At 41.2% G+C, this 27,990-nt stretch overlaps 2 protein-coding genes across 3 annotated transcripts; both read right to left on the reverse strand.

Moving 5' to 3' along the window:
* Positions 1-198: 198 nt before the first annotated feature.
* Positions 199-24,957, reverse strand: cacna1fa (calcium channel, voltage-dependent, L type, alpha 1F subunit a). 2 transcript variants are annotated; one of them, XM_058050977.1, is made up of 48 exons: positions 24,854-24,956; positions 23,681-23,769; positions 23,008-23,197; positions 22,807-22,912; positions 20,977-21,116; positions 20,732-20,877; positions 20,505-20,657; positions 20,236-20,432; positions 20,047-20,150; positions 19,825-19,967; positions 19,666-19,731; positions 19,528-19,591; positions 18,593-18,619; positions 18,271-18,431; positions 17,950-18,175; positions 17,661-17,868; positions 17,463-17,583; positions 17,292-17,364; positions 17,136-17,199; positions 16,989-17,046; positions 15,386-15,482; positions 15,176-15,305; positions 15,048-15,107; positions 13,634-13,740; positions 13,457-13,544; positions 13,198-13,305; positions 13,062-13,114; positions 11,340-11,486; positions 11,069-11,270; positions 10,830-10,988; positions 10,642-10,752; positions 10,476-10,559; positions 8,917-8,937; positions 8,685-8,813; positions 8,560-8,625; positions 8,384-8,475; positions 8,138-8,297; positions 7,205-7,332; positions 7,019-7,115; positions 6,844-6,946; positions 6,669-6,770; positions 6,467-6,591; positions 3,851-4,188; positions 3,624-3,779; positions 3,182-3,555; positions 1,974-2,086; positions 1,573-1,899; positions 199-1,304 (listed from the first exon to the last, which is right to left on the reverse strand). In XM_058050977.1, exons 2-48 carry the CDS (start codon positions 23,697-23,699, stop codon positions 1,098-1,100), a joined length of 6,150 nt encoding a protein of 2,049 aa, XP_057906960.1. In that variant the 5' UTR covers positions 23,700-23,769; positions 24,854-24,956; the 3' UTR covers positions 199-1,097. The 2 variants fall into 2 exon arrangements, with proteins under 2 accessions (XP_057906960.1, XP_057906959.1); XM_058050976.1 differs by having other exon boundaries at positions 20,236-20,657; positions 24,854-24,957.
* timm17b (translocase of inner mitochondrial membrane 17 homolog B (yeast)) lies at positions 24,336-27,947 on the reverse strand. Its single transcript, XM_058051018.1, has 6 exons — positions 27,875-27,947; positions 27,253-27,352; positions 27,112-27,175; positions 26,898-27,026; positions 26,656-26,766; positions 24,336-25,017 (listed from the first exon to the last, which is right to left on the reverse strand). The coding sequence occupies exons 1-6, from the start codon at positions 27,898-27,900 to the stop codon at positions 24,935-24,937; spliced, it is 513 nt and encodes a 170-aa protein (XP_057907001.1). The 5' UTR covers positions 27,901-27,947; the 3' UTR covers positions 24,336-24,934.
* Positions 27,948-27,990: the final 43 nt, after the last annotated feature.

The following is a 27,990-nucleotide window of genomic DNA, read 5'->3' on the forward strand; positions in this document are numbered from 1 at the left end:
GCGTCACAAGCGTAGTAACGTCACATGACGCTTCGGAATTATTGACCAATCACAAGGGAGCAGAGAGCTACCCTCTCCCCACCCCCCACCCCCCGGGGTTAAAATCAAGCTAGGATAGCATGGAGACGGTTAACGCTTTAGTAGACTCATCCTGCGATATAAAATGGTGAATGTGGTAAAAATAAGGACCTGGCAGACATTTCAATAACATTGTTTACTCTGAAAAGGAGAAATGGAAGCCAGATGTTCGTTCTCCATCTGTTGGCACAATAATAAAACATTACATCATTCAATCTTTTCTATTAAGCCGCCACTGTGGGATTAAATGTTCATAACGCACATTATCACATTAAAAAAAAATGAAAGAAAACTCATTTCTTTATTTGAGTATGCCAGACACAAACCCCCTCGAAATTGTTGCTATTAATTTGAATAAACAAATGCAATAATTTGCTAATGCTATGACTGAAAGTGGATTGAGTCGGGAGTCCACAGATCTAGTCCAAAGATTGCCAAAGATTAATAAACAGCATATTAACATAACAGTATGGAAAGTGGCTATTCAAGAGTACAAAATGAGAAGCCGACGCAAAAACTGCATAGTAATCATTATAAAACATGTATAAGTTATAGGGCGGCACGGCGGTCTAGTGGTTAGCGCGCAGACCTCACAGCTAGGGGACCAGGGTTCAATCTCTGTGTGGAGTTTGCATGTTCTCCCCGTGCATGCGTGGGTTTTCTCCGGGTACTCCGGTTTCCTCCCACATTCCAAAAAAACATGCTAGGTTAATTGGCGACTCCAAATTGTCCATAGGTATGAATGTGAGTGTGAATGGTTGTTTGTCTATATGTGCCCTGTGATTGGCTGGCCACCAGTCCAGGGTGTACCCCGCCTCTCGGGATAGGCTCCAGCACCCCCCTGCGACCCTCGTGAGGAAAGAGCGGTAGAAAAATGAATGAATGAATGTATAAGTTATAATGTCCATAAAGGTCTTTGTTGGGTCCACACACTCTAATCAATAACCGATAGAAACATTAAAAATGATTTTTTTATAATGACACAAAGTACCTCATATTCTCATGTGATATTTCTCATGTCAGTAAGAAATCACACAGTTCATTTCATCAGCCAGTTCATCCTCAAAGCGGGAAATTCGATGGCTGGCTCCCCGAGAGATCAGGTCAGCGGCAGCGCTCTCCATGTCATCCAGGCTCATGTGACAAGCTTCAGCGATCTCCCGCTTGGCAAAATTCACAAACTTTGGGTCCTTGGCGTAGATTCCCAGACCCTCGGAGATCAGGATCTGACATTAGGAAAGAAAAGACAGAGTAGAACAGCATGATTTTATACTTAGTCAAATTATTTTTCTGTCTAATATCTGTGATTATACACATGAAATAAATGCGTCATAGTCTTTGCAGTGCAGATTTGCATCTTTTAAAAGGCTAAAACTCCATTTTAGTTGTGAAGTTTCATGAGGAATCGCACAATTTCAATCCATCACAGAAGATACCGCACCAAAAAAACAGTAAATACCAGTAATACCAGTACTGTCGCCGATTGACACTCACCGACTCCACCAGACTGTCCGCGCTGCCTTTGTCCACAAAGCCCTGGTTGACCGGTGGCACCCTCAAGCTGCCGGCCCTGTTCTGACCCGAGTACCAGCTGGGATGTCTTCCTGCAGGAAGACTGGCTGAGCCATCGCTCCACAGTGGCTGGGTAGTCCCTGTGGCTCCATCCACCAGGATCATCGGCGTGTAGATCAGTTTTCCCCGGCGTCCTGAGGCGCTGATCAATCCGGGAGCAGGAGTGTTGCCGGCTGCCGTTGTGTTGGCCCAAGAGACGGATGACAAGGAGGACACGCTACTGCGCCGGGAGTCCAGGCTTGGCTGGGTCTGATACAGCAGACACAGACCAGTGAAACAAGGTAATACGCGACTCTGAGAGGGTGTGCGTTCCGTCTGTTTACCTGGAGGCGAGATCTGGATGGGGATGTGTTGCCTCTATAGTTTCCTGGGACGGGAATGTCGTCCCCACTGCTCTGTGGCCTCAGACACTGGAAGTTGAAGGCGGGCTTGCGTCCTAAAAGTGTAAGCAAATACTTACGATAGTAGCAATAAGAAATTTGTCCTATAAACAGTACATAGACAAAATGCTGCGTTCTCAGAGCAATTAACTAATAATAATCATCATCATCATCATAAAAATATTATATTAATAATATTATAATGAATATACAATATTAATAATAATATAGTATATATATTATTATTGATTTTAATAATAATAATAATGATTATTATTATTTATAATATTTATTTATTTATTTTTATTATCATTATCATTATATTATTATTATTATTATTAGTTAAGTGCTCAATAGTAATAATAATAATAATATTAGTATTATTAATTAGTATTATTATTATTAGTTAAGTGCTTAATAGTAATAATAATAATACATTACATAATATTACATATAATACATTATATTACATATAATAATATATTGTATTATATTATTATTATTATTGTTATTATTAGTTAAGTGATTAATAGTAATAATAATAATATACAATATATTAATAATATTAAAATTCTAATATTATTATTATTATTGTTATTAATAAAAAATAATGATCTTACATTATATTAATAACAATAACAATATTATTATTATCATTATTATTATTATTATTAAGTTAAGTGCTCTGAGAACACAGCATTTCGTCTATGTACAGTTTATAGAACAAAGATTATTAATATTATTATTATTATAAAGATTCAGGATTGAAATGAAAGCAGGGGGATAAAGGAAGCCCAAACTTCTAATCTAATTAATTCTCATACTTTTCATAACTGACATAAGACTGGCATGATGACCAGAGAGCTACGTTCCAATCATAAACTGTATACGTTTCCTAAAATATTGTGACAGGTCAATAACACTCAATAGGTTATTACTTAGGCCTATAAATATTTGTTTTTAATTGTGCAATAAATATTTTACAATAAAAATAATATTTGGAAAAAGGAATATTTTTAATGACCTCTCATGGCCCACCTGCAGTACCACCACAGCCCACCAGGGGGCCGCGGCCCACACTTTGGGAACCACTGGCCTATAGTATTACTATATGCGGTCCAACTACTTGAGGAGAAATGTAGATGATTCACCTTTTGGTATGGAAGGAAGGAGCCTTCTCCGAACAAACTGCGCACCACCGCTCTCATCCCCGTTGTAACCATTCCCGTTGTAACCATTCCCAGTGTAACCTCCGCTCCCAGTGCTGCTGTTGCCATTTGTGGAGAGGACGCTCCGGTTTTCGTTGTAAGCCGAGTATCTGTTGCCAGTGTATTCGTTTGTTGGGTAGGGGCTCACGGAAACGCTCTCCCCATTCATGGTGGCGCTTCCGTTGTAACCGTTACTGAAGCCGTTGGTATTGCGAGGGTCACATGGCATCTCGGCAACGCCGCTGGATTGATCGACGCTCTGGTTATTGTAAACTGGTTCAGGTGGTAAAGGAGAAGGGGCCTCGGGATAAGAATACCTAGAAGATAACGATATGTATTAATGCAAAAACAAGATGGCTACATTTTAGCGCTTCTTGTTCCTTACTGGTCGACAGATGCAAGACTTGCAGCATCTCCCTCATTGCTGTAAAACTGCTCAGCTACTGGAGCTGGAGTTGGAGTTGACTCAGGTGCTACAAACTCAGGTTCAACTGGAATATCTGGAGGAGGAGGGGGATGCAGGTCGCTGATGGATTCCGCCCTGTTCCAAAGCAAACACAGGAGTTATTTTAGAAGCTACAAACAAAACCCGGACATGAAACCGAACCAAACCTGATGGGCGGGGCCATGGACCGTACTGGCTGCTCTGTGACAACGCTCACGCCTGTCAGCTCTGATCCGGGTCTTTGGGCTTCCTGTAGGCCCACCACCTGCTCGGTGATCACGTCCACTTTGGGGTCTGGTTCAACAACGACAGCGGTTTGTTGCACCAGCACTTCCAGGGGCGGCATCGGTGTCGTGGCAGGTGTGGTGGGGGCCGAGGTTCCGTGCTCACTGTCGAATATCTCGTCGCCTGTCATCTCTCCATCTAGACCCTCTTCCTCTTCCAGGTCGCACGCCATAGCAAGGCGCATCTCCGGAGCCAGATCCTGAAGTGTCCGCAGTCCTTGCTAATAACAAAGTACATAAAGAATTGTTAACTTTCTGACAAAAAAAAAAAAAAACATCTTATCAGAGCGTAGAAACAAAACGATACATGCAGGGAACAAACTGTTTTGAAGGGAGTACAGTTCATATAGTCCATTTCAGCAAGCAGGTGGTAGAACAAACTACTGACATGCAAGCAAAATGGCCAAGAAATTTAGTACAGTTTAATAGTTGATGCGTTCCTGATAGTGTGGAGGAAAATGTATTCACACTTTCCATGAAGTTGAAGTGCAAAACCCTTTTTCTTGAGGTTTGCCTGGATCACAATGGACATTAGGGGATGATGAAAAATATGAATTCATGTAGAATGTTACAATTTTCTAATGTCATATGATGTATACAAATTGTATACAAATACAAATAATTACACTTGGTAATTACAGTTAGGCTGATTCGACAATTTCCTTAAAGGGGAGTTTTCATTCATTCATTCATTTTCTGCTACTTATCCTCACAAGGGTTGTGGGGGTGCTGGAGCCTATCCCAGCTGTCTTCAGGCGAGAGGCGGGGTACACCCTGGACTGGTCGCCAGCCAATCACAGGGCACATATAGACAAACAACCATTCACACTCACATTCATACCTATGGACAATTTGGAGTCGCCAATTAACCTAGCATGTTTTTGGAATGTGGGAGGAAACCGGAGTACCCGGAGAAAACCCACGCATGCACGGGGAGAACATGCAAACTCCACACAGAGATGCCCGAGGGTGGGATTGAACCCAGGTCTCCTAGCTGTGAGGTCTGCGCGCTAACCACCGTGCCGCACAATGGACATTAGGGGATGATGAAAAATATGAATTCATGTAGAATGTTACAATTTTGTGATGTAATATGATTTATACAAATTGTATACAAATAATTACACTTGGCAAAGTTAGGCTGATTCGACAATTTCCTTAAAGGGGAGTTTTCATTCATTCATTCATTCATTCATTCATTTTCTACTACTTATCCTCACAAGGGTTGTGGGGGTGCTGGAGCCTATCCCAGCTGTCTTCAGGCGAGAGGCGGGGTACACCCTGGACTGGTCGCCAGCCAATCACAGGGCACATATACACAAACAACCATTCACACTCACATTCATACCTATGGACAATTTGGAGTCGCCAATTAACCTAGCATGTTTTTTGGGAATGTGGGAGGAAACCGGAGTACCCAGAGAAAACCCACGCATGCAAACTCCACACAGAGATGGTCGAGGGTGGAATTGAACTCGGGTCTCCAAGCTGTGAGGCCTGCGCGCTAACCACTCGACGGCCGTGCAGCCTTAAGGGGACCTATTGTGCAAATTTTTCATCCCTTTGTATTGAGTTGTGGACTCCTATAGAGCAGCTACACACAATAACCAGGACAGAAAGCTTTCTAGATCTTCCAGAATCTGCACCTATTCCAGCAGTATTTCTTGGGATTTCAAACACGCCCCACTCTGCTGTGGTTGGTCACACGCCCAAGTGCTTCGGTGTCGTTTTCTACAGCATCGCTAACGTGTAATATGGTCTTTACATGATTTTTGCAGGACTACCAGTGTTTAAAAAAACTCGGGTAGACCCATTGATTGTTGTGGGAAATGGCGATTAGCAACCCAACTTGTATGCACACTCTATAATGCTACACAGACAAATGCTTTTTGTTCCATGACTTACACAAAATAAACACAGTTAGAACACTGATAAATTGTTACTTACTGCTTGCACTTCTGACTCTTTGACACAACAAAGTAACGTTGGAAAGGCGTAAGGCTTCAGTAAAAGTTTGTTGGCTAGTCCAGCTGCATAGTGGCCCATGTTGTTGACACATTAAAATACATTTCTTTTGCTGGTAGGGAATCAGGAACTCCAACCACTTGTGCCTGATGGTGGCGTCTTCAGGAATTGTAAACAAATGTGGCTTTCCCTTGCTAACAACGTCAACAGAGAAGCAGAGCTTGGGGGAGGGGCAGAGATTGTACTGTATCTCGCCTACAGCCACGCCCATAAAGAATCCCACTACTCTGTGACATCACAAAATAATAGTTTTACCGCGCCCTCTGAAACCCAGCGTTTTGAGCCATCCCAAACTTATTTCAGGGCTCACTTCCAAATGCAAAAACCTCATTATTGAAACTTTGGCATAGTTTAACATGGGAATACGACATTCTAATTACATTTATAGGTGGAAAAAGCATAATATGTTTAATATAGCTGTGCATTTTTTTGGACACACAATTATTCATAGTTCTACTGAAACAGTCTGGTTACCTGAAGAGAAGCAGCCTTGTCCTTCTTTTTAGACTTTCTTTCCCTCTCTTTTCTCTTGCGGTATTTCTTGAAATAGTCCTGAATCAAGAAGCTGGCATAAAACTTGCCACAAGTCACCTCATCCCCTAAGAAAGCAACGGAGAGTTTGAGGAAAAGAAACATACAGTAAATACTTTTGTAGTATTGTAAAGCTTGAACGCACCTCTAGGGGGAGGAATAATTTCATCTATGAGCTTAGGCTTGGTCCGCTTCCAGAGTTTCTTGATGATGAGCTTCAGTTCTTCATTCTGCTGATCGATCGGCCCTGAAAGGAACAAAAATGTTCAATTTCCATGCATGTTTATGTGTGAGAGATAGTGTTGAAAAAAAGGTATAACCTTCAGTCTTGATCTTAAGGGAAGTTCGCACCAGAGCAAACAAGGTCGCGTTGAAGGTGACCGTCCCATCAGGATGCAGTGGAACATTCATAGAAACCAACCTCTGGGAGGAGTAGTACACAGAGGCACATTTGTATTCATATCCGTGTACACTGTATTACATGCAAAAACTTACTTTGCAAGCAACACGGTGAGGACACATTTTTCCAAAACCTAAAGGTGGCTGTATTCTCCGCAGCAATGTGATGACATCGATGTGCTTAATGCGGCCGCTGGGAGAAAACAAAAAAAACATACAGTGAGGACAAAAAACTGCATTTTGACAGCATGTGACACAAGTGAAAAGAAAAAGAGTTATTACGTGGCTTCTGGATCATAATCCGACCAAACTCTCTTAAACTCGTCCAGGTGGTGGGTACCAAGTACCGTCCAGTCTCTTGTCAGGTACTCAAAGTTGTCCATGATGACAGCAATGAACAAATTGATAATCTGGACAGAGTGAAAAAGCATGGACAACATAAAACTGATGTTGTTTCATCTGCGATGTGAATTAATTTTCCAATGTCAGATCTAGTCCAACTGCATATTATCTAATATATATATAATATATTATATATTATATTAGAGATTCGGTTCTGCTTTGTGTATTAATTAACTCTACAAATGCAGGAAAGAGCTTGAAATAATGAAATGAATAATGAAATAATGAAATTAAGGCCTTAAAAACCTCCACTGGCTTCCCATTCCCCAACGCATTGACTTCAAAATTCTTCTCATCACCTACAAAGCCCTCCACGATCTGACCCCCACCCCCCATATCTCACAGACCTGCTCCATCCACACAATCCCCCGCGTCCCCTTCGCTCCTCAGACTCAAATCTCCTGGCACTCCCCTGTAAGACCAAGCTCCAAACCTGGGGTGACAGAGCCTTCTCTCCATCGCTGCCCCCACCCTCTGGAACTCTTTGCCCCATTCACTCCGTGCTTGCCCTGACCTTCCCACCTTCAAAAAACAACTAAAAACCCACCTCTTTAAATCTGTTTTTAAGGTCTAACTTTTTATATCTGACTGTTGTGCCCCCCCCCCCGCTTTTACTCATGTTTTAACTGTGTATTAACCAATGAATGTTGTATTTTGGTGTGTCTTCTATTCTGTTTACTTGCTTTTATTCAACTCCATTCTTCTGTAAAGTGTCTTTGAGTATTTTGAAAAGCGCTATACAAATAAAATTTATTATTATTATTATTATTATTATTAAGTGAACGCTACGGTATCCCGTTTGGCCTCACTCACCAAGTAAGCACAGAGCATGAAGAAGCTGATGAAGTAGATGTAGGACAAGTTGCTGCCGCAGGAGAACTCTTCACCGGGCTCCGTGTCTGACTCGGGGTCGCAGCGTCTGCCGGGCAGGGCGGCCAACATGATCTCCTGCCACTGCTCTCCGGTGGCACACCTACGAGGAGAACGTGGAGTTTTCTGTTATTTGCCAATTACAGGGGCGGAGTCCAATGAAAAGAAACGTTAGCACAATAAAATCACCTGAATAGCACCAAAACAGCCATGAAGAAAGTCTGAAAATTGCAGTTTCTGTTAATATGTGTGTTGTCATCAATGGCCACTTTCCCAAATGTCTACCAGGAAGTAAGCAGAGTGATAATCAACTGTTGTTCCGGCTGTTACTTCATCAAATTATGGAATAATTGTACAGACTTTACCTGCATGCCGATCACGGCGTAGATGAAAAAGATCATTGCGATGAGCAGACCAACGTAAGGTAAAGCCTGAATGTACAAGAAGTATTTTTATACCGCCAAAATGTCCCATTATATTTTCTACTCACCTGGAGGGACTTAACAAAAGTCCACAGGAGGGTTCGGATGCCTTCTCCTTTGCTGAGCAGTTTGACCAATCGCAGCACTCGAAACAAACGGAAGAAAGTGATGGAAACCTTTCCGCTTTCACCTTTTCCCTGCAGCAGCCCAAAGACAACAAAGACAGTGTGCAACAACGCTCGAACATCCGAACGTCAAAGACAAGTCTTAGAAAAAACGAAGAGTTTATCGACATCTCACCTCACTATGGCCTCCCCCTCCCTGGGGTGACATCCGCATTGATTGACATAAGAAAGGAAGCGACATAAAGACATGGATCAGTGAACAAAACATTGAACCGACAAACAACAACATTGAACTCATGCTTTGCTTGCTTGTTTTCAGCCCGTGGGCGCAGTTGCTTCACAAAACAAGGGCTTGAATGAAGTGAGACTTCTTGTCAATTATATAGTCTGTCTCGTGTTGCCTCGTGAGGAGCAATGCAAGGTAACATAGTAGACGTTAGGAGGTAAAAAGATGACCGCAAAGACAAATTCCACTGCCCCGATGTGGGAATATTTTGCCCCCCCACACCAAATGAGCAAGATGAGCCTACAGTCAACACTCACTGAGATGTTTGGTTGACAATGTATCTAGAAACATTGCAAAAGAAATGCTGTTCTTTAATACAGTTGGAAAAGCCAGAAGTATGAGAAATGCTGCAAACGTTTCACAGACAGTGTGAATTGCCTGTGAGACAAAATATGTCACAAACAGCAATTCCATATGCCAAATTCAATGCTCTGCTCCATTATTATTATTATTATTATTATTATTAATTTGTATATATGTATGTATATAGAAATATTGCAAAAGAAATGCTGTTCTTTAATACAGTTGGAAAAGCCAGCAGAATGAGAAATGCTGCAAATGTTTCACAGACAGTGTGAATTGCCTGTGAGACAAAATATGTCACAAACAGCAATTCCATATGCCAAATTCAATGCTCTGCTCCATTATTATTATTATTAGTTTGTATATATGTATGTATATAGAAACATTGCAAAAGAAATGCTGTTCTTTAATACAGTTGGAAAAGACAGCAGTATGAGAAATGCTGCAAACGTTTCACAGACAGTGTGAATTGCCTGTGAGACAAAAATATGTCACAAACAGCAATTCCACATGTCACATTCAATGCTCTGCTACATTATTATTATTATTATTATTATTATTATTATTATTATTATTATTATTATTATTATTATTATTATTATTATTATTATTATTATTATTATAAAGATTCGGGATTGAAATGAAAGCAGGGGGATAAAGGAAGCCCAAACTTCTAATCTAATTAATTCTCATACTTTTCATAACTGCATCCAAGACTGGCATGATGACTAGAGAGCTACGTTCCAATCATAAACTGTATTTCCTAAAATATTTCCTAAGTTTCCTAAAATATTGTGACAGGTCAATAACACTCAATAGGTTATTACTTAGGCCTATAAATATTTGTTTTTAATCGTGTAATAAATATTTTCCCAGATGTTATTCCAGTACTGCCCAGTCTCAGCCTTGAGTGGCTCTGTTACGGTCTTGCTACTGTGCCAGGGACAGTTGACCTTATCTGGGTTGTTTGAGAACATTATGTTTATTCTCTTGGTCGGAACTTATAGTGTATAAGCCATAAAACATTTAGCAATCAGAGGAGCTAAAAATGATAAATTATACACTTCTAGTCCAACTTGGGGGTTGTATGCCGAGCGACCACGTGAAAGAATAACACTCTCGGAAATGTGAGTGAACAGACTTACACTAAACTCAGAGACTGCGATGTCCAACACGCTCCCCACTACAATTAAGGCATCGAAGGAATTCCATGGATCAATAAAATAGTGCTGCAGATGAAGAAAAAAAAACAAAAAACAGTGAGTGTCAGGAAGTTTTCATCTTCATAGTCAACAACGGGTGAAACCTCACGTGAGCCCGAAGAGCCAGCAACTTGATGATCATCTCAATGGTGAACACCACAGTGAAGATCATGTTGAGGATGTCCATAACGGAGGTGAAAAGTTTGGACTGCTCGTAATGCTGAGTGACAATATAAAACCTCCAGTTAGGACAACGTTTCTGTATTTTATGAATATATGTGGACTGGACAAGAGTACCTGCACTGCCAGGGTGAGCGTGTTGCCCAGAATAAGCACAAACATGACATACTCAAACTGGCTGGAATTTATTATCCTCCAGAATTTGAGCTGGGATGGGTTTTTGGGAATGTAAATTTTTATAGGTTGAGCTTTCAAGGCGTAGTAGACGCACTGGCGCTGTCAACGAGAGCCAACAGGTTGACGTGTAAGCAAAAACAGAAAACATGACGATTGTTCAGGTTTGTGCCACAACTGACCTGGTTTTTGTTGAGTTCACAGTTTTTGAATTCAGCCTCTCCTTGTTCTCGGAAGGTGATGATGACAAAACCCACAAAAATGTTCATCATAAAAAAGGCAATAATGATAATATAGATGATGAAAAAGATGGAGATTTCCACTCGGTAGTTGTAAATGGGCCCGTGGTTTATGGCATTGGCATCCACCGCCCGGTAAAGGAGCCTTTATACAAAGCAGGAAATCAGAATGGAAAGAATGAACAAAACACTAGCTTGAAGTCGTTAGACTTACTGTGGCCATCCTTCGAATGTGGACACGGTGAACAAAGCCAGCATGCCCATCAGCACATTGTCAAAGTTGAAGTCGCTGTTTTCCCAGATCCTTTCTCTCACCATCGGATGGTTCATATCCCCGTCTTTATAGACCACAAATGAGCCCCTGAAATGACGCATTGTTGTGAATATTTTAACAACAGCTGGTGCTAAGACAAGGTGCCTTAGCATTTTACATCAGATATCCCCATAAAATGTATACATTTCTTGAATACTATTGAGTAGAACTAAGTCTTTCAACGCAATTGCCATTGAGTCGCTGATATTGACTGTTTTTGCTGAACCACCGTGGTTTTTATACAATGTCACACTTTTGGATGGACTTCTATTGGCTGACTGATTGACATAAAATTAGATATCGGTTCATATCAGTATCATTTTTTCTGCCAATAATGATACAGCATGCAAATTGTACGTAATATCACACCTCAGAAAGAATCATTGCCAGTACTATTGAGACTATTTTTCATTCATTTTCTACCCCTTATCCTCATGAGGGTAACAAGGGTGCTGGGGCCTATATCAGGTGGGGTACACGCCGGACTGGTCGCCAGCCAATCACAGGGCACATATAGACAAACAACCATTCACACTCACATTCATACCTATGGACAATTTGGAGTCGCCAATTAACCTAGCATGTTTTTGGAATGTGGGAGGAAACCGGAGTACCCGGAAGAAAACCCACGCATGCACGGGGAGAACATGCAAACTCCACACAGAGATGGCCGAGGGTGGAATTGAACCCTGGTCTCCTAGCTGTGAGGTCTGCGCGCTAACCACTCGACCGCCGTGCAGCCCAAAGGGGACCTATTATGCTCATTTTTCATCCCTTTGTATTGAGTTGTGGACTCCTATAGAGCAGCTACACACAATAACCAGAACAGAAAGCTTTCTAGTTCTTCCAGAAGCCGTGCCGCTCCCGTATTATAATAAATAATAATATTAATATGTGGAGAATAAATAGATGACATCAAATATGAACAACAATGTAGAGCGTAAACAGTAAATTGCACAAATAATTTTGGATAAATAATAATAATAATAATAATTTAAAGTTTTGCGTGTGGGCAGGTTTTACCCAGATGTTGAAAAATCTTTCCCTAGCTAGGTCGATGCTAATGCTAGCAGAGAACTCAACTTAACTCAACACGGTCATCACATCAATAACATATATCAATAACCTAGCATGTTTTTAGCATGTGGGAGGAAACCGAAGTACCCGGAGAAAACCCACGCATGCACGGGGAGAACATGCAAACTCCACACAAAGATGGCTGAGGGTGGAATTGAACTCGGGTCTCCTAGCTGTGAGGCCTGTGCGTTAACCACTCTAACCACTATTTTTCATGATTTTTTAAATCGCTTTTATTTGTAAAATGCAGTTAAATAAGCATGATATTTTAATACACAGTTCTCCCCGTGCATGTGTGGGTTTTCTCCGGGTACTTTGGTTTCCTCCCACATGCTAAAAAAACATGCAAAAACATGCTAGGTTAATTGGCGACTCCAAATTGTCCATAGGTATGAATGTGAGTGTGAATGGTTGTTTGTCTATATGTGCCCTGTGATTGGCATATAATAGGCCTACACTTGCCCTGCCCATAATGTACCAACATTAAACCTCTATACAAAGGATCGGTTCTGTCACTATGCGGGGACTAAACAAAAGAAAACTAACTTGCACTCATCAGGAGTGTGCTTGGCTTCATCTGTGCAGCTATAGAACCTGCCCTGAAACATCAAACACAAAACAACAAATAAGTTTTTTTTTTTACTTACAGCAAAAACAAACGTATTCAAATGAGAGAATAGACCTTAAAAAGCTGCACCCCGATGCAGGCGAACATGAACTGAAGTAGTGTTGTGACGATCAAGATGTTGCCGATGGTGCGTATGGCAACAAAGACACACTGCACCACATTCTTTGAAAAGACAAGGTACATTAGGTACATACTTTGGCACAATTGGAATCAACAACAGGAGACAACATTGAGTATTTATTTATATGTTGTGTTTTGCCATATAGAGGTATTCATAATTAATACACCCTTACAACAAAACAAGCTTTCTTACTTTCAGTCCTTTGGCTCTGTTGATGGCTCGTAGAGGTCTGAGCACACGAAGCACTCTGAGAATCTTAACCACAGAGATAGCGCTCGAGCTAAATAGGGTGAGATTAGAAACATTCAAGTAACAAGCGGGGTGAGTCTGGACATTTCGAGCTTTTCAATGAATGGCCGATTTACTTACTGAAGAAAGAAAGAAGTGAGCGACACACTGACCACGAGCAAGTCCAGAAGGTTGAAGGCATTTCTGCAGAAGGAACCAGTGTGCAGAAAAGCTCCATACACGGTCATCTTGGACATTATAGGACATGGAAAGAGGTGAGAAACTCTTCTTGCTGTTATCCATAAAATGCTTCAAAAGGCTGTGTTTAATGATTCTGTATTTCTAACCGATGGTGTCATACAGTAAACCTCGGATATATCGGACTCGGATATATCGGAAATTCGCTCACAACGGACAGATAAAAAAGAACCGATTTTTCTGTAATGCATTTCCAATAAAAATTCATTGCATATATCGGATTTTGGGCGGCACGGTGGTCTAGGGGTTAGCGCGCAGACCTCACAGCTAGGAGACCAGGGTTCAATCCCACCCTCGGGCATCTCTGTGTGGAGTTTGCATGTTCTCCCCGTGCATGCGTGGGTTTTCTCCGGGTACTCCGGTTTCCTCCCACATTCCAAAAAACATGCTAGGTTAATTGGCGACTCCAAATTGTCCATAGGTATGAATGTGAGTGTGAATGGTTGTTTGTCTATATGTGCCCTGTGATTGGCTGGCGACCAGTCCGGGGTGTACCCCGCCTTACGCCCGAAGACAGCTGGGATAGGCTCCAGCACCCCCCGCGACCCTCGTGAGGAAAAAGCGGTAGAAAATGAATGAATGAATATCGGATTTTTTTATAACGGATTTCGCCTATTTCGGACAAAATCTCCAGTCCCGTTCCAATGCATTTCCATGAAATTTCCCTGGCATATATCGGATGGCCGCATCGTTATGCTAATCTTGTTGATGTCACTGGCTATTGTCTTTCTCCTGGCTCCAGATTTAGGACAAATATAAAAGTGAGTGACGTCAATAATACTAGCACAGCAGTGAATGAGATCTTAACCTCACTATTGGAAATAACGTAGGCCTGACGGGCGTAACAGGGCCTAGCTTAATTATTATATTGGATTTTTTATAACGGATTTCGCCTATTTCGGACAAAATCTCCAGTCCCGTTCCAGTGCATTTCCATTAAATTTCCCTCGCATATATCGGATGGCCGCATCGTGGCGCTCCGATTCGCCGAATCGTGACAGGCCGCTATACGACGTCATTTGCAGCGTTTGCAGCGTTGCCTGCGCGTCCAGGTACATTGGAAACATAGTCAAGGAAGTGCCTTTTTTATAACGGATAAAATCCGATTTACGCATATACCGGATATAAATCCGATATATGCGTAAAACGGACATTTTCCGGTATACGCATATAACGGATTTCGCTTATATCGGACAAAACCAGTGGGAACAATTGAATCCGATATATCCGAGGTTTACTGTACTAACGCAATGGACGTCCAATTTAGCGACGAGAGCGAATGTGACGCAGCACTTACCTTGAGTACAATCTCCACGGTAAAAACTGAAGTGAAAACGTAGTCTGCATAACCCAGCACCTGAGAAAGACAAAGTCGGCATCAGCTGGGATGAGTGAGAGGATGAGAATGTAATGATGTTTGCTTACAATGTTTCTGAATGAGTGAGATTTGATAGGATCCTCAGCAGCCAGGGAGATGCTGCTCAGGATGATAAAGATGAGGATGAAATTGGTGAAGTAGGGGTGATGGATGAGGTTGTGACAGGCCACTCGCAAGCTAGGAAATGAAAGGAGATCAGAAGATCACATGAGAAAGGAGACGCGATGATTCTTGTGTTGTGTGTGATTTAGACTCACCAGTTTTTTTTGCCGAGAATAAAGAAGGAGCTTCCATCCGGGATGGGAACAATCTTTTCTTTGGGTCCAGAGAACTCGGGCTTTAATGGGGCAACTCCTACAATTACAATGCAGGATTTGTTAGGTCAATTAAGACCTAAAACAGGTCATAGGTCACAAACACTGTCCTCATTGTCACAGACAGGATGACAAATCTAACCTTAGAGCTCTGAAACCAAAAAAGGAGCCCTGATAAGAAACGGGGACTTATATGACCTTTGACCTAGCTTTGACCTAGCTTCTTTAAGTCAGATATTTTCATCAATTACACTCTTCTAGCAAAGAGAAATCATTCCTGGGGGTTTGAAAAAGACTGGTGATTGGCTGACTGGTAGCCAGCCAATCACAGGGCACATATAATAATAATAATAATAATAATAATAATAATAATAATAATAATAATAATAATAATAATAATAATAATAATAATAATAATAATAATAATAATAATAATAATAATAATAATAATAATAATAATAATAATAATAATAATAATAATAATACATTTTATTTATATAGCGCTTTTCAAAGTACTCAAAGTGACGAAAAAAGAAATAAAAAATAGAGTTGAGTAAAAAATGAGTAAAAGATGCATTAAAATACAATATCCATACATTCACCTCGTACTTTGGTACGCGACAAAAATAAAATTAAAAAAAAACAAAAAACTAAACTAAAACTATATTAGGAAAGCAGGAAGTGAACAAATGTAACAGTTACTGATTGTGTTTTATATATCACTGACAGTTACTATGGTACCCATTATGTCATTGTATGGTCATATCACCTTGTACTTCGTTACGAGGTACAAAATAAAAAAAAAACAAAAAAAAAAACCCTTACTTAATACTTAAACTGTATTATGGAAAGCAGGAAGTGAACAAATGTAACAGTGACTGATTGTAAAAGTACCAGATGGAGGGGTAGGATTTAATAAGCTTTGCTTCTTCCTACTCCTTTTGGACATGTGGAACTGGGAACTGATTATGGGATGCATTCAATTGTAATCTGATGCATGTTCAAATGAAATATAACCATTCCCATTACCATTCAGAGCTAAAAACAAAACTAAAAGCAGGGCGGGGGCACAGCAGTCAGGTATAAAAAGTTAAGACTGATTTAAACAGGTGGGTTTTTAGAAGGTGGGAAGGTCAACAAACCATTCACATTCACATTCATACATGAATATGAATGGACAACTAGCATGTTTTTGGAATGTAGGAGGAAACCAGAGTACCTGTAGAACATGCAAACTCCACGCAGAGATGCCCGATGGGGGAATCGAACCAGTGTCTCCTAGCTGTGAGGTCTGCACACCAACGACTCCAACACCGTGCAGCCCGCTTGATGTAACTATCATAGGGTAATTATACTGTGTGCTACGTATCTATCCACACTTCTGATAGAATACTGGTAACGGGTATGGATTTCATATACTTAATTTCTGAAGGTTTGGTCAGGAACAATATTACAACACAGCTCCATATCTGTTCACCTACCTTTGAATTCATGAACTGTGCCAGGAACCCACATAAACTTGCTTGAAATCGTAGCAACCACTTACCCTCCAGGCCCTCAATGGCCCTCAGCTCCTCATTCTCTTGCCAGTCGTCGTCCTCGTTCTGCATGGCATGACACAAGGAAACAGCGGTCATAGCCACTTAATTCCGCATTCATGTCCAAAGTGAAGTCATTTATGCTTTATGATTACCCCTGCGTCCTCGTCTTCTTTCTCTTCATCGTCATCCCACTCTTCTTCGTCATCTTTTTTCTCTCTGAAAAGTCCAAAACAAGCATCGATCGTCTGAATGTGTTTTAATACTTTCCTATGAATAGCGGATCGTGAACAATGAGGTTTCAAACCTACTCTACTTTTTTTTCTCCGCCACCTCCAGCCAAGTTGTCAACAGCGATAGCCAAGAAGACATTGAGCAGGATGTCTGATCGCACGGGAAATTAAGTCAATTTTGCGCCTTTTTGTACTTTGTACTACTACAGTATTTGTACGCTTTCTGTACGGTATAGCGGGAAAGGATACAGTTACCACAGACAAACAGGATGACAAAGTAAATGCACACCACCATATTGGGGAAGACGGGTCCTCCATAGGCCATGATGCCATCATACATCACAGCGTTCCAGTCCTCTCCAGTGAGAATCTAAAGAAACCGAGGAGGACAATTTAATCCCAATCAAACATAGAAGAGGAGTGCATCGTGTCGCTGCATGAATTCACCTGAAAGCAAGTGAGCAGAGCCTGAGGGAAGGAGTCAAAAGTGCTCCTCTTCATTTGTGTCTCATCAAAGTTGAATTTGCCTCCAAAGAGCTGCATGCCCAGCAGGGCGAAGATGATGAGGAAGAGGAACAGCAGCAGCAGAAGGGAGCAGATAGCTTTCATGGAGTTGAGCAGAGAGTTGACCAAGTCGGACAAAGCAGCCCAATGCCTGGGAAAGAACATGTGAAGATGATACATCCATTGGATTCCATGGAATCTTGTCGAGTTGCGTGTGAGCGTGAGGGATCACCGAGTCATCTTGAAGATTCTGAGCAGTCGGATGCAACGGAGCACGGAGATGCCGATAGGCGGGATGAAATCTGACTCCACGAGCAGTGTCTCCAGGATGCCTCCACACACCACAAAGCAATCAAAACGATTGAAGAGAGCCATGAAGTAGATCTGCAGCCCAAAGGCGTACATCTTCATCAGCATCTCCAGAGTGAAAAGTAACAGCAGGATCTTATTGGCTCGCTCTGAGGAAACAAGACAGTACGTTCACAAAAATGTTTCTGCAGTGCTTTACAGTTTGAAAAATCCAAGGGGCGGAGGATGGAGGATGGATTTCTACCTTGCATTTCTGTGAGCCACTTGGGCTGCCCGTAATGCTCCGAAGCACTCGCCACCGTGTTGAGAAACACCAGAAGAAGAACCAACCAGTAGAAGTTAGTGGTCTTGACAGCCACGCGGCAGTTCTTCCTGAACGTGTGGTTCAACTGGCACAACTGGTCACTGAAGAGAAGATGGAACATTAGGTTTTTTTACGTGGCATCTCCACCAGATTTAATATTATATATAGTTTTAATATTATTGTAACCTTTATACTGTAAAAGTAAAACAACAAAAATGGTTATGGTTATGAGCAAAATAAGTAGGTTGTGTCAAGATCTTACCAGAAGCTATTTGCCATCATCTTGGCCCTGGAAAACAAATAATATATGTGATTAGGGTAATGGTATTGGGTAATGGTATTTTGGAGATGCAGGTTACATTGGAATCCATCACAAGTTACAAGTGACAGTTCCACATGGACAAGGAGTCGGAAAAAGCAAAGCTTATTTCATTCTACCCACTTTCCATTTCACGTCAATAACTCATTTATTTGTGCACTTCCTGTGTTCAACATGTACCGTTTATTGTTTGTGTTCTTCGCTCAATCATTTGATTCCGTACACTGATATCCATCCGTTTTCTATACTGCTTATCATCAGGGTCACGGCCGTGCTGGAGCCTATCCTAGCTAGCTGTCTTCGGGCGAGAGGCGGGGTACACCCTGGACTGGTCGCCAGCCAATCACAGGGCACATATAGACAAACAACCATTCACACTCACATTCATACCTATGGACAATTTGGAGTCACCAATTAGCCTAGCATGTTTTTGGAATGTGGGAGGAACCCACAGTACCCGGAGAACATGCAAACTCCACACAGAGATGGCCGAGGGTGGAATTGAACTCGGGTCTCCTAGCTGTGAGGCTTGCGCGCTAACCACTCGACTGCCTTGTAGCCTAAATTATGCTCATTTTTCGTCCCTTTGTATTGAGTTGTGGACTCCTATAGAGCAGCTACACACAATAACCAGAACAGAAAGTTTTCTAGATCTTCCAGAATCTGCACCTATTCCAGCAGTACTGCTTGGATTTCAAACACGCCCCACTACGATGTGGTTGGTCACACTGCAATAATGCTAAAGGATAATGATGCATTTGCATTTGCATGAAAGCTGATGTTACTGTGCTGTACTGTACTGTAATTTGACTGCACATTAAAATAATGTATATTTCATTACATGAAACAAAGAATCAACATTTGATTTGATATCTTACATAAGAGATGCACAGCAGCCGTTGTCGTCATCAAGGTATGCGATATCATCATCCGAGTCGGACTCTATGAGAAGGTAGAGGCTGTTAGAGAAGAAGAAGAACACCAAAAGAATGCGGAGTGACATCGGACGTACGTACCTCCATCCTCACTGTGTTTGTACCAGCCAAACTTCTTCATCATCTTTTTCTTGGCAATAGCAGCTCCTTGGGGGGGGGGGGGGGGGGGATGAACAAACACAAGCACGTCACTTATACCCCTTTCATCAAGTCTGTAAACGTGCGCTTTAATAAACTTACGTTTGTTTCCTTCTTCATCCACATCCTCGGCTTCTATGAGCCAGTCCATGTAACCGATCATGTCCTCTTCCATCTGCTTACTCTCCTGCGCCTTCTGTAGTTCACCGCGAGCCACTGCCTTTTCTCTTTCCTTGGAGAACTCTCTGAGCACACCCGGATAAACAAAGAGTAAAGATTGAATTCTGACTTGCAGTGGGATAAATATTACCCCAATCGACCTACCCGCTCAGTACACCCAATACAAGATTGATGATGAAAAATGAACCAAAGATGACGAGAGAAACAAAATAGATCCAAGGAATCTCATATCCAATGGCGTCGTTCATCTTTCCGGACAGAAAGAGAGAATGTGAGAATTGTTGAAGAGAAAATACGGTGAAAGAGGTTGACTGAGGACGGTGTATTTGTTACCCAGTACAGCACATCGGTCCATCCCTCCATCGTAATGCACTGGAACACAGCCAACATGGCAAAGAAGATGTTGTCGAAATTTGTGATGCCACCGTTGGGACCCTCCCACTTGCCCCTGCACTCGGTGCCATTGCCATCGCAGAAGCGCCCGTTCCCTGCGAACGCACAAGGTGATGGGTCGTCTTCAATCATGAGACCTGAAAAAAAAAAAAAACATACAATGAGTCGACATGTCTGTATAATATTTTTACACGTGTTACAAAACACACCTGTGCTCGTAGCGTAACACGTCTTGTGCATCCGGCCGATGAAAAGTTCCAAACCGATGATGGCGTAGATGATGATGACGAACATGACCAGCATGCCGATGTGAAGGAGCGGGACCATGGCTTTCATGATGGAGTTCAACACAATTTGCAGACCTGATCGTTGAAAACAAAATTTTAGCTCGCTGCGTGATGAAACAAGTGAAAATGCAATATTCAAAGAAACAAACTTGGAACTCCGGATACAAGTCGGAGGGGTCGCAACACCCTGAACGCTCTGAGAGCTTTGACGTCCAGGCCTCCAGGTTTTCCTGCGGCATGATGGGCCTCTCCTGGCTTGTGGTCTGTCATGGCCTCTGCTATGACACTGAAAAGCCTGCACAGACAGATAGTATGTATATACTGTATACTTATATAACTGGATACTTCTTAACAGATTTATATTTATGGGTGAAAAGAGCACATGAAGACCCACCCGACGATGACGATAATAAAATCAAGCAAGTTCCATCCACTGCGTATGTAGGCGCTGGGGTGCATGACCAAGCCGTAGGCAAGAATTTTAGTGAACGTCTCGATGGTGAAAATAACGAGAAAGACATACTCCACTTGTTCCTGAGAGCAGAAGAAAACATGTAGAGATTGCCAGGAAATATGATATTACAGAAGAATACAGTACATGAAATATATTGTTAGGTACTGGCTATGGTGGCGTTCTAACCCCTTAACCTACTGCCTAACATATGCTTAAGCCCGTAACCCAATCCTTTTTGTGAAACCTTCAGCTTAAAGCGTCTTAGAAGTGCTACCACTTGGCTTAATGCTGCAGACTAACAGGCCAGGTGAAACGGGTTGATATACAGATAGAGGACTGGTGTTCACAATAAAGGAAAAACAAAAAAAAAAGCAGAAATTAAATTCAACTCAGTCATTTTATCCGATTTATTCATTTATCCTATTTAATCCTATTTTATTTACTTGGTATCAACGTGATACCAAGTAAATACAGGGCTAGTATCACTGATATCGATACTTTTTAAAATTTAACTTTGATGCATCATCAATCTGAATCTAAATCAGAATTAATTCTTATGACCTTTTTTGTGATTTGCCTTTTAGGTGATTAATCAGCTAAAATTCAGGAAATAATTTGCCCAGAGTTTAAGTAGGGGTGTCAATCGATTTAACTATTCGATCGAAATTAATCACATTTTAAAGTCCACAGTTAACTCACGATTAATCACATTTGTGTAAATAGTTAACTCACAATTAATCACATTTAATCGCAGATAGAAATATGTTTTTAGCTATATTAAGTAGGGGAAATCTCTTTGTGGTAAATGATTTGATGTGCAACTACAACAACATTTTCGGTAAAAGGACACCAATTTTGGAACCGTGGGTCATTATTTAAAACAATGCAGTCATTAAGTATATTTTTGCACTACTTTTGTCTTTATTATTAGCATATCAGCGCTTAAACTCGCCCACAAACATTCAGCAAATACAAAATGTGAGCGAGTGAGACCTCTCACACTGACACAAACACGTTTTTGTTTATTTGTGTCAGCTCAAAATAAGATTTGTTTATTTACGATGCTGGTTTTCCTATTTAGGAACATTCAGAAATTATTATTGTTAAGGATTTGCCAAAATGCAACTTTCCTTCATGAAATGTAGAAATGAAAATACCTAAAACACAGGACAAAAGTCATTAAAATATTTCATCAAAATTGCAAACTCAATGTAATTAGATTTCTCTTTTAAAACACATTAAAATACATAGAAATTCATCATTATATTACAGTAAATATTATTTCATTACAATACTACAATTACAATTAAATGTAAATTCCCAAGTTTTTGAATGTTGAATGTGAACTGCGATTTGTCCTACTTTTTGGCGGTCATTGAACGCACCATCAACATTCTCCGATGCACAGAATGCACTATGTGGGAATGCATAAAAGTAAGATTTGATGACTTTGAGTGCTAGTGTGCATAATTGCGGTAGTTTGATGCTAAATTGCTAAAGCTAGCACAACACAGGATTTCACATTGACGACCCGTCAATAGCAGCTGTAGCTCCAAAGTTTCCCTGAGGTCCAAACGCAACATTTCCCTTCTAATGCAATTACTCTTGATCACGTAGCATAATGGTTCTAACCATCACCACAGGTCCCACACTGAAAGACCCATTCATTTTCTATGCCACTTATCCTCACTGGGGTATGCAGGAGCCTATCCCAGATGTCTTTGGCTGAGAGGCGGCGTACACCCTGGACCCAACCGGAGGAGAACTCACCAGTTTGTGATTAGTAGCATTGGAGTCGTCATCAGGGTACGGCTTGGTCACACCCATGGCCACACAGTTTGCAAAGATGGCAAGAAGAATGAAGATATCAAATGGCGTAAAGGTGCTAGTTAAGGCCTCATATATAAATATATATACATTTAAGACATGTCACATGTGAAACTGTCCACAAGACCACACGCTGAAGGATATTTCCACTCCACTAGAGCCAGCGCTGCCATGCGTATGGGGTTGCTGAGGGTGAGGCAGCAGAGGGCACGAGGGGCTCTGAGGGCAGACTTGTTGGCCTGCATAGCCTTCTTGGCCCCCCCTCCTCTTTTTCTGGCCGAGCCGGTTGACCCCAGGGTGTCGGACTTGCCTCCATCCCCCCCTGGAGGGGCATCTGCCACGGACGGAAACAATGGAATCAAGAAGGTTAAAAGCATAAAAAGTGATTGCGGTGCAAGTAAGCATATACATAAACTATACATCCATCCATCTTATATATACTGCTTATTCAACTAAGGTAGCGGGGGTATGCTGGAGCCTATCCCAGCTGACTTCAGGCTGGATCCTTCACACTCACATTCATATCTATGCATGCATATTTACACAAAATCAAGTACTCTTCACTATAGTATTTGGGGAATAATGTGGCTGCAGGCCAGCATTCAGTCCTGGTGCCTTCCGATAAGACCAGATGTGACCTAGTTGGAGAACCAGGTACACCTACTCAGAAGGCCCTGGACTGTGTGCCAGAACAAATATATCAACCTATGTAAAAAAAAATATATATATATATATCAGTATATCTAAAGCTATTCAATTGATGCAGTATATTCACAAATGGAGTACTGTGTGCATAACTTTATTTAAGTCGTCTTACCTTTCTTCGCCCCTTCCATGTCTGCTGTTCAACACCACAAGATGTATCCGAGAAGAACCACCATTAATTCCTCTAGGTTTGTGTGATACCTAAATAGGTCACACGGAGACAGAAATCTAGAACTTTGGAGAGCTACAGAGGTCCAGTCCGCCTGCAGCGTCTCATCGCACGTCCACACAGAGTTCCGAGATGCATCCGCAACCCGTCTCGTCTCCTGCATGAAGGAATCCAATTCAAGATGGTTTCTTTTGATTTCAGATGAGTCTTATTGGAAGGTATAATTGCTTTCATCCGTACTGGGACTTAGGACCAGGTATGACCGTGTCTCCACACCCGCTGGCTGTGGCCAACCGTTGGGATTAAACCAGTTGAGCCGTTTAGAGGGATGACAGTGTGGAAATCTTCAAGGGGGAAGCAAAGCCGGTGAGGAGGAACCTATTAATTTGGATCAGTTTTTGTCTAAATTGTGGTCAAATATAGGATTAAAAAAAACTAATAAGCAGTCTCAAGTTGAGGGATGTTTTTCCAAGTTTGAAGCCAGATTTGTGACCATAGAAATAGTGGATGCAGTACTCTTACGAGAAGACAGGAGGTGCACTTTCACTAGTTATCCGTCGATTTGGCCAAGGACAACAAAAAAAAAAGTCTTTTAAAGAACATTTGATGTCTTTATTTTTTTTAACCACTCATACAAATATATCCAATCAATATAATAAACATGTCAATCACGTGATCATCTTGTTAAATTATCTTTTTGCGCCTTTTGAAGACCAAGATTTTTCTTAAAGTGCTTTGTGTTTGATAGCTATTGCATCGGCTACAGCAATATACATCGGCAATCAGGTCAAATTTGCAACATTTCCTCTGGTCTGTTGTAGCAAACAATGCAAAACTTTACAAATGAATATTATTTCTTTAAATGGTAAATCTTCATCTGAAAAAAAGTAGATAAGAATATATTTCATAATATGAAACTAGCTGATGGCCTGACTTTTCGGAATGATCTCATCTTGATCATGCCGACACTGCATATTCTAAAAACAAACAAACCGTAGTCACACAAAAATATTCACTTATTAGTGACTAACATTCACAGTCATTTTCCCCCTGAGGTAAATAAATACACAGTGCAACAATTCCACACCAAAGTAGAAGACCCCTTCTCCATCTCACCATGTTTGGTACCTGCTGCCAAGTTCAAGTGCTTCCTTGCTAGATTCGAGTCCTCGTGTCAACATCTATCCTTTGTTGGGTCTACTGAAACTGACCCTTGGCTGCTGACTGATGACCATCATGCTTTGGCGGCAACTGACTGGGATCTTCTGCAAAGGGAACGGCTGAAGGAAAAGGGGAAACAAGCAGGGTTTGATTGTGAATCTAATCTTTGAGAGGGTCTCTAAAAATACACAAAATGCAGTTTTTAAATGAAACTTTATGATTCAAGAAGAAAAAAAAATCCAAACCCACGTGACCCTTTGTGAAAAGTAACGCGGCATTTCATTAAAAGAACATCATACCAACAGTAAAACATAGACCCCCAGACCCCCAGACATAAACCCCCAGACATGTGAAGGTCTGGGGGTGTTTTGCTGCTTCAGGACCTGGAAGATTAAAAATAAAACCACAAATTCTGCTAGCTACGAAAAAAGGAGAAGGACAATGTCCGACCATCTGTTTGTGACCTCAAGCTGGAACCAACTTGGGTTCTGCAGCAGGATAACGATGTAAAACACACCAGGAAGTCCACCTCTGAATGGCTGAGAAAAATACTTTGGAGTGGCCTAGTTGAAGTCCTGACCTGAAACCTATTGAGAAGTTGTGGCATGACCCCTGGCTCAAGCTGGAAAACCATCCGATGAGGCTGAATTCCAACAATTCTGCAAAGATTCCTACACAGTGCTTGTAAGAGTGTGGCCCAACCCATCACTTTTTAACACAGGGCCATGTAGCTTCCATTTTTTTCTCCGTTAATAATAAATTGTTTAATTTAAAAACTGCATTTTGTGTTCAGTTGTGTTGTCATTGACTAATATTTAAATTTCTTTAATGATCTGAAACATTTAAGTGTGACAAATCTGCCAAAAAAATGAGACATCAGGAAAGGGGTGAATACATTTTCAAATCACTGTAAATCAGGGGTCTCAAACACGCGGCCCGCGGGCCAAATGTGGCCCGTAGGACACTAGTTTGAGGCCCCCGCCTTGATATGAAAGTTTAATGTTAGTGCGGCCCGCGCAAGTTTGATATGGATGCTGTATGGTATCATGTACCCAGAAAAAATTATTACGTTTGATTAATGTTCATGTTAAAGGTTAAATAACTGTTAATAGTTATCCTCCCTATCCGTGTGGAAGTGGTAAGTTTTTGGCTATTTAATTTTAAAGGAAATAACTTGAAGGCCACCGTTTAGGTCGCTAGCTCTCTAGTTTGCGAGTTAGCATGTGTCTCAAGACCCTGCAGTTGCGCAATATGTTGTAAATAAAAAGAGTATAAATGTGACTATAGTCGTGTTTTGTCTACCCACCAACTATATGTGGTTTCTTAAGTTTTTATTATTTGCCGTTTTATTATTATTATTATTATATTTATTTATTTATTTATTACTGATTGATTGATTTTCTTTATTCTTAATTTGTTTATTTATTTTTCATCTTATTTTGTGTTGAAAAATAAAAAGTAAGATATTTGAGAAAAGTGGAATATTTTATCAGAGCTTACAATAATCCAGTGGAAGTTGCAAGATATCATCTCTAAAATGAGCTATTTATGTTATCATCACTATATCTGTCCAAACAAATGTACATTTAATTGCATCGGGTGTTAAAGTTAACAAATAAAGTGTCTGACAGGGGAAGCTGGTTATGATCATCAGAATTGAAAGCATAACTTGACATACACTACTCTGTGTTGCAAACACTAATCAGACTGAATGGAGTACAATGTTGTTTCCTTTGCGAAACATGTAAACAACTCACGATTCTGAAACTGTTGCGCTGTGTATCTTGTTAGCAGGATTCCGAAACCTTCAATGAGGGCAAGCAAAACCCCTCCCATCATGGCAGAACCCATCATGGTTAAAGGTCCACCTGGACAAAAACAAATACAAACACAAAATCCATTCAATGGCAACAAATAACTGAATATGGTGACACAAACAGGGCCGGCAGTGTCAATGGTAAGGTCAACTTGGCTGTGACCTATTTGAGTTTTATCTCACTGCGTGCAGCCAGTATGGCCCCTGTCATAGCACCACTACTTATAGAGTTCCACGGATCCTCTTTTCCTCTGAGGCGAACTAAACCACAGTCAATTGTGGAGAACATGCCTCCCCATACCGCAAAGCTGCCTGCAAAATTAATCAGGGAGAAAAAAAACAAACAATCAGTACCATGGACAACTCAGTCTTGTGTGAGCTTATAAGACTTTCTCACCTCCGATCTGTGGAGCTCTTATCCTTACTGCTTTTCCACTACCCTTCAGCCTGTGTGCAACACCCTGAAATTTGACAGTATTGTCTTTCTTGACATAAAAAATACAAAGTGAAGGGGGAAAGCATTAGGAGATGTACTTACAGCCGGGGCATTTCGAAAGCCCTTGATAGCCTGGAACACCCCTCCTCCAATTGCACCCATGGTGAAGGCACCCCCGCAGTCATCCACTATCCTCCAGGGGCTAACATGAGCAACAATAAACAACAGGATAATTGCATTCGAATGGTATATAACCTTTATTATTGATGACTGACAATGGTATGCTCAGGATTTGCTTTATATACTGATATTATCAAATGCCCCACTGTGGGACAAATTGAGGATCTTGGAAAATAAGAGTCAACACATTCGTTATTAAAAGCGTGAACTTTAAATTGTGTCAAACAAAAGTCAAACTCAACAGCTATCAAATCCTGCCAGACAATGTCATGTATATTAGCTTTAACCTTTATTCAGATACGAATTAACCGGCACAATAAACGAATTGTATGTTAGCAAAGTTGCCAACCGGTAGCTTGCGTGAGCGCTCACCGACCACAGTTTGAGCTTTTAATTTGCCAATCTCTTAACTAACTGAGCTCACCAACCGACTGGCCGTCCTCGGTGTTAATTTATAGGACAGCTTCGATAAAAACACAGAACAGCAAAACGCGTAATAATTGACTGAATGGTTTAACATACAGATATCAAAGTACTCTCTTACCAAGGTTCACGAGCGTATTCCTCCATATTTGTTGTTGCCAAGAAATGTGTGACGTCACTGGCATTATCATCTCGTCCTCTGCCGCGCGATCTTCCTCATTATTTCGACTGCATTGA

The sequence above is a fragment of the Doryrhamphus excisus genome, chromosome 16, assembly GCF_030265055.1.
Source record: "Doryrhamphus excisus isolate RoL2022-K1 chromosome 16, RoL_Dexc_1.0, whole genome shotgun sequence".
In the NCBI taxonomy this organism is placed as follows: Eukaryota; Metazoa; Chordata; class Actinopteri; order Syngnathiformes; family Syngnathidae; genus Doryrhamphus; species Doryrhamphus excisus.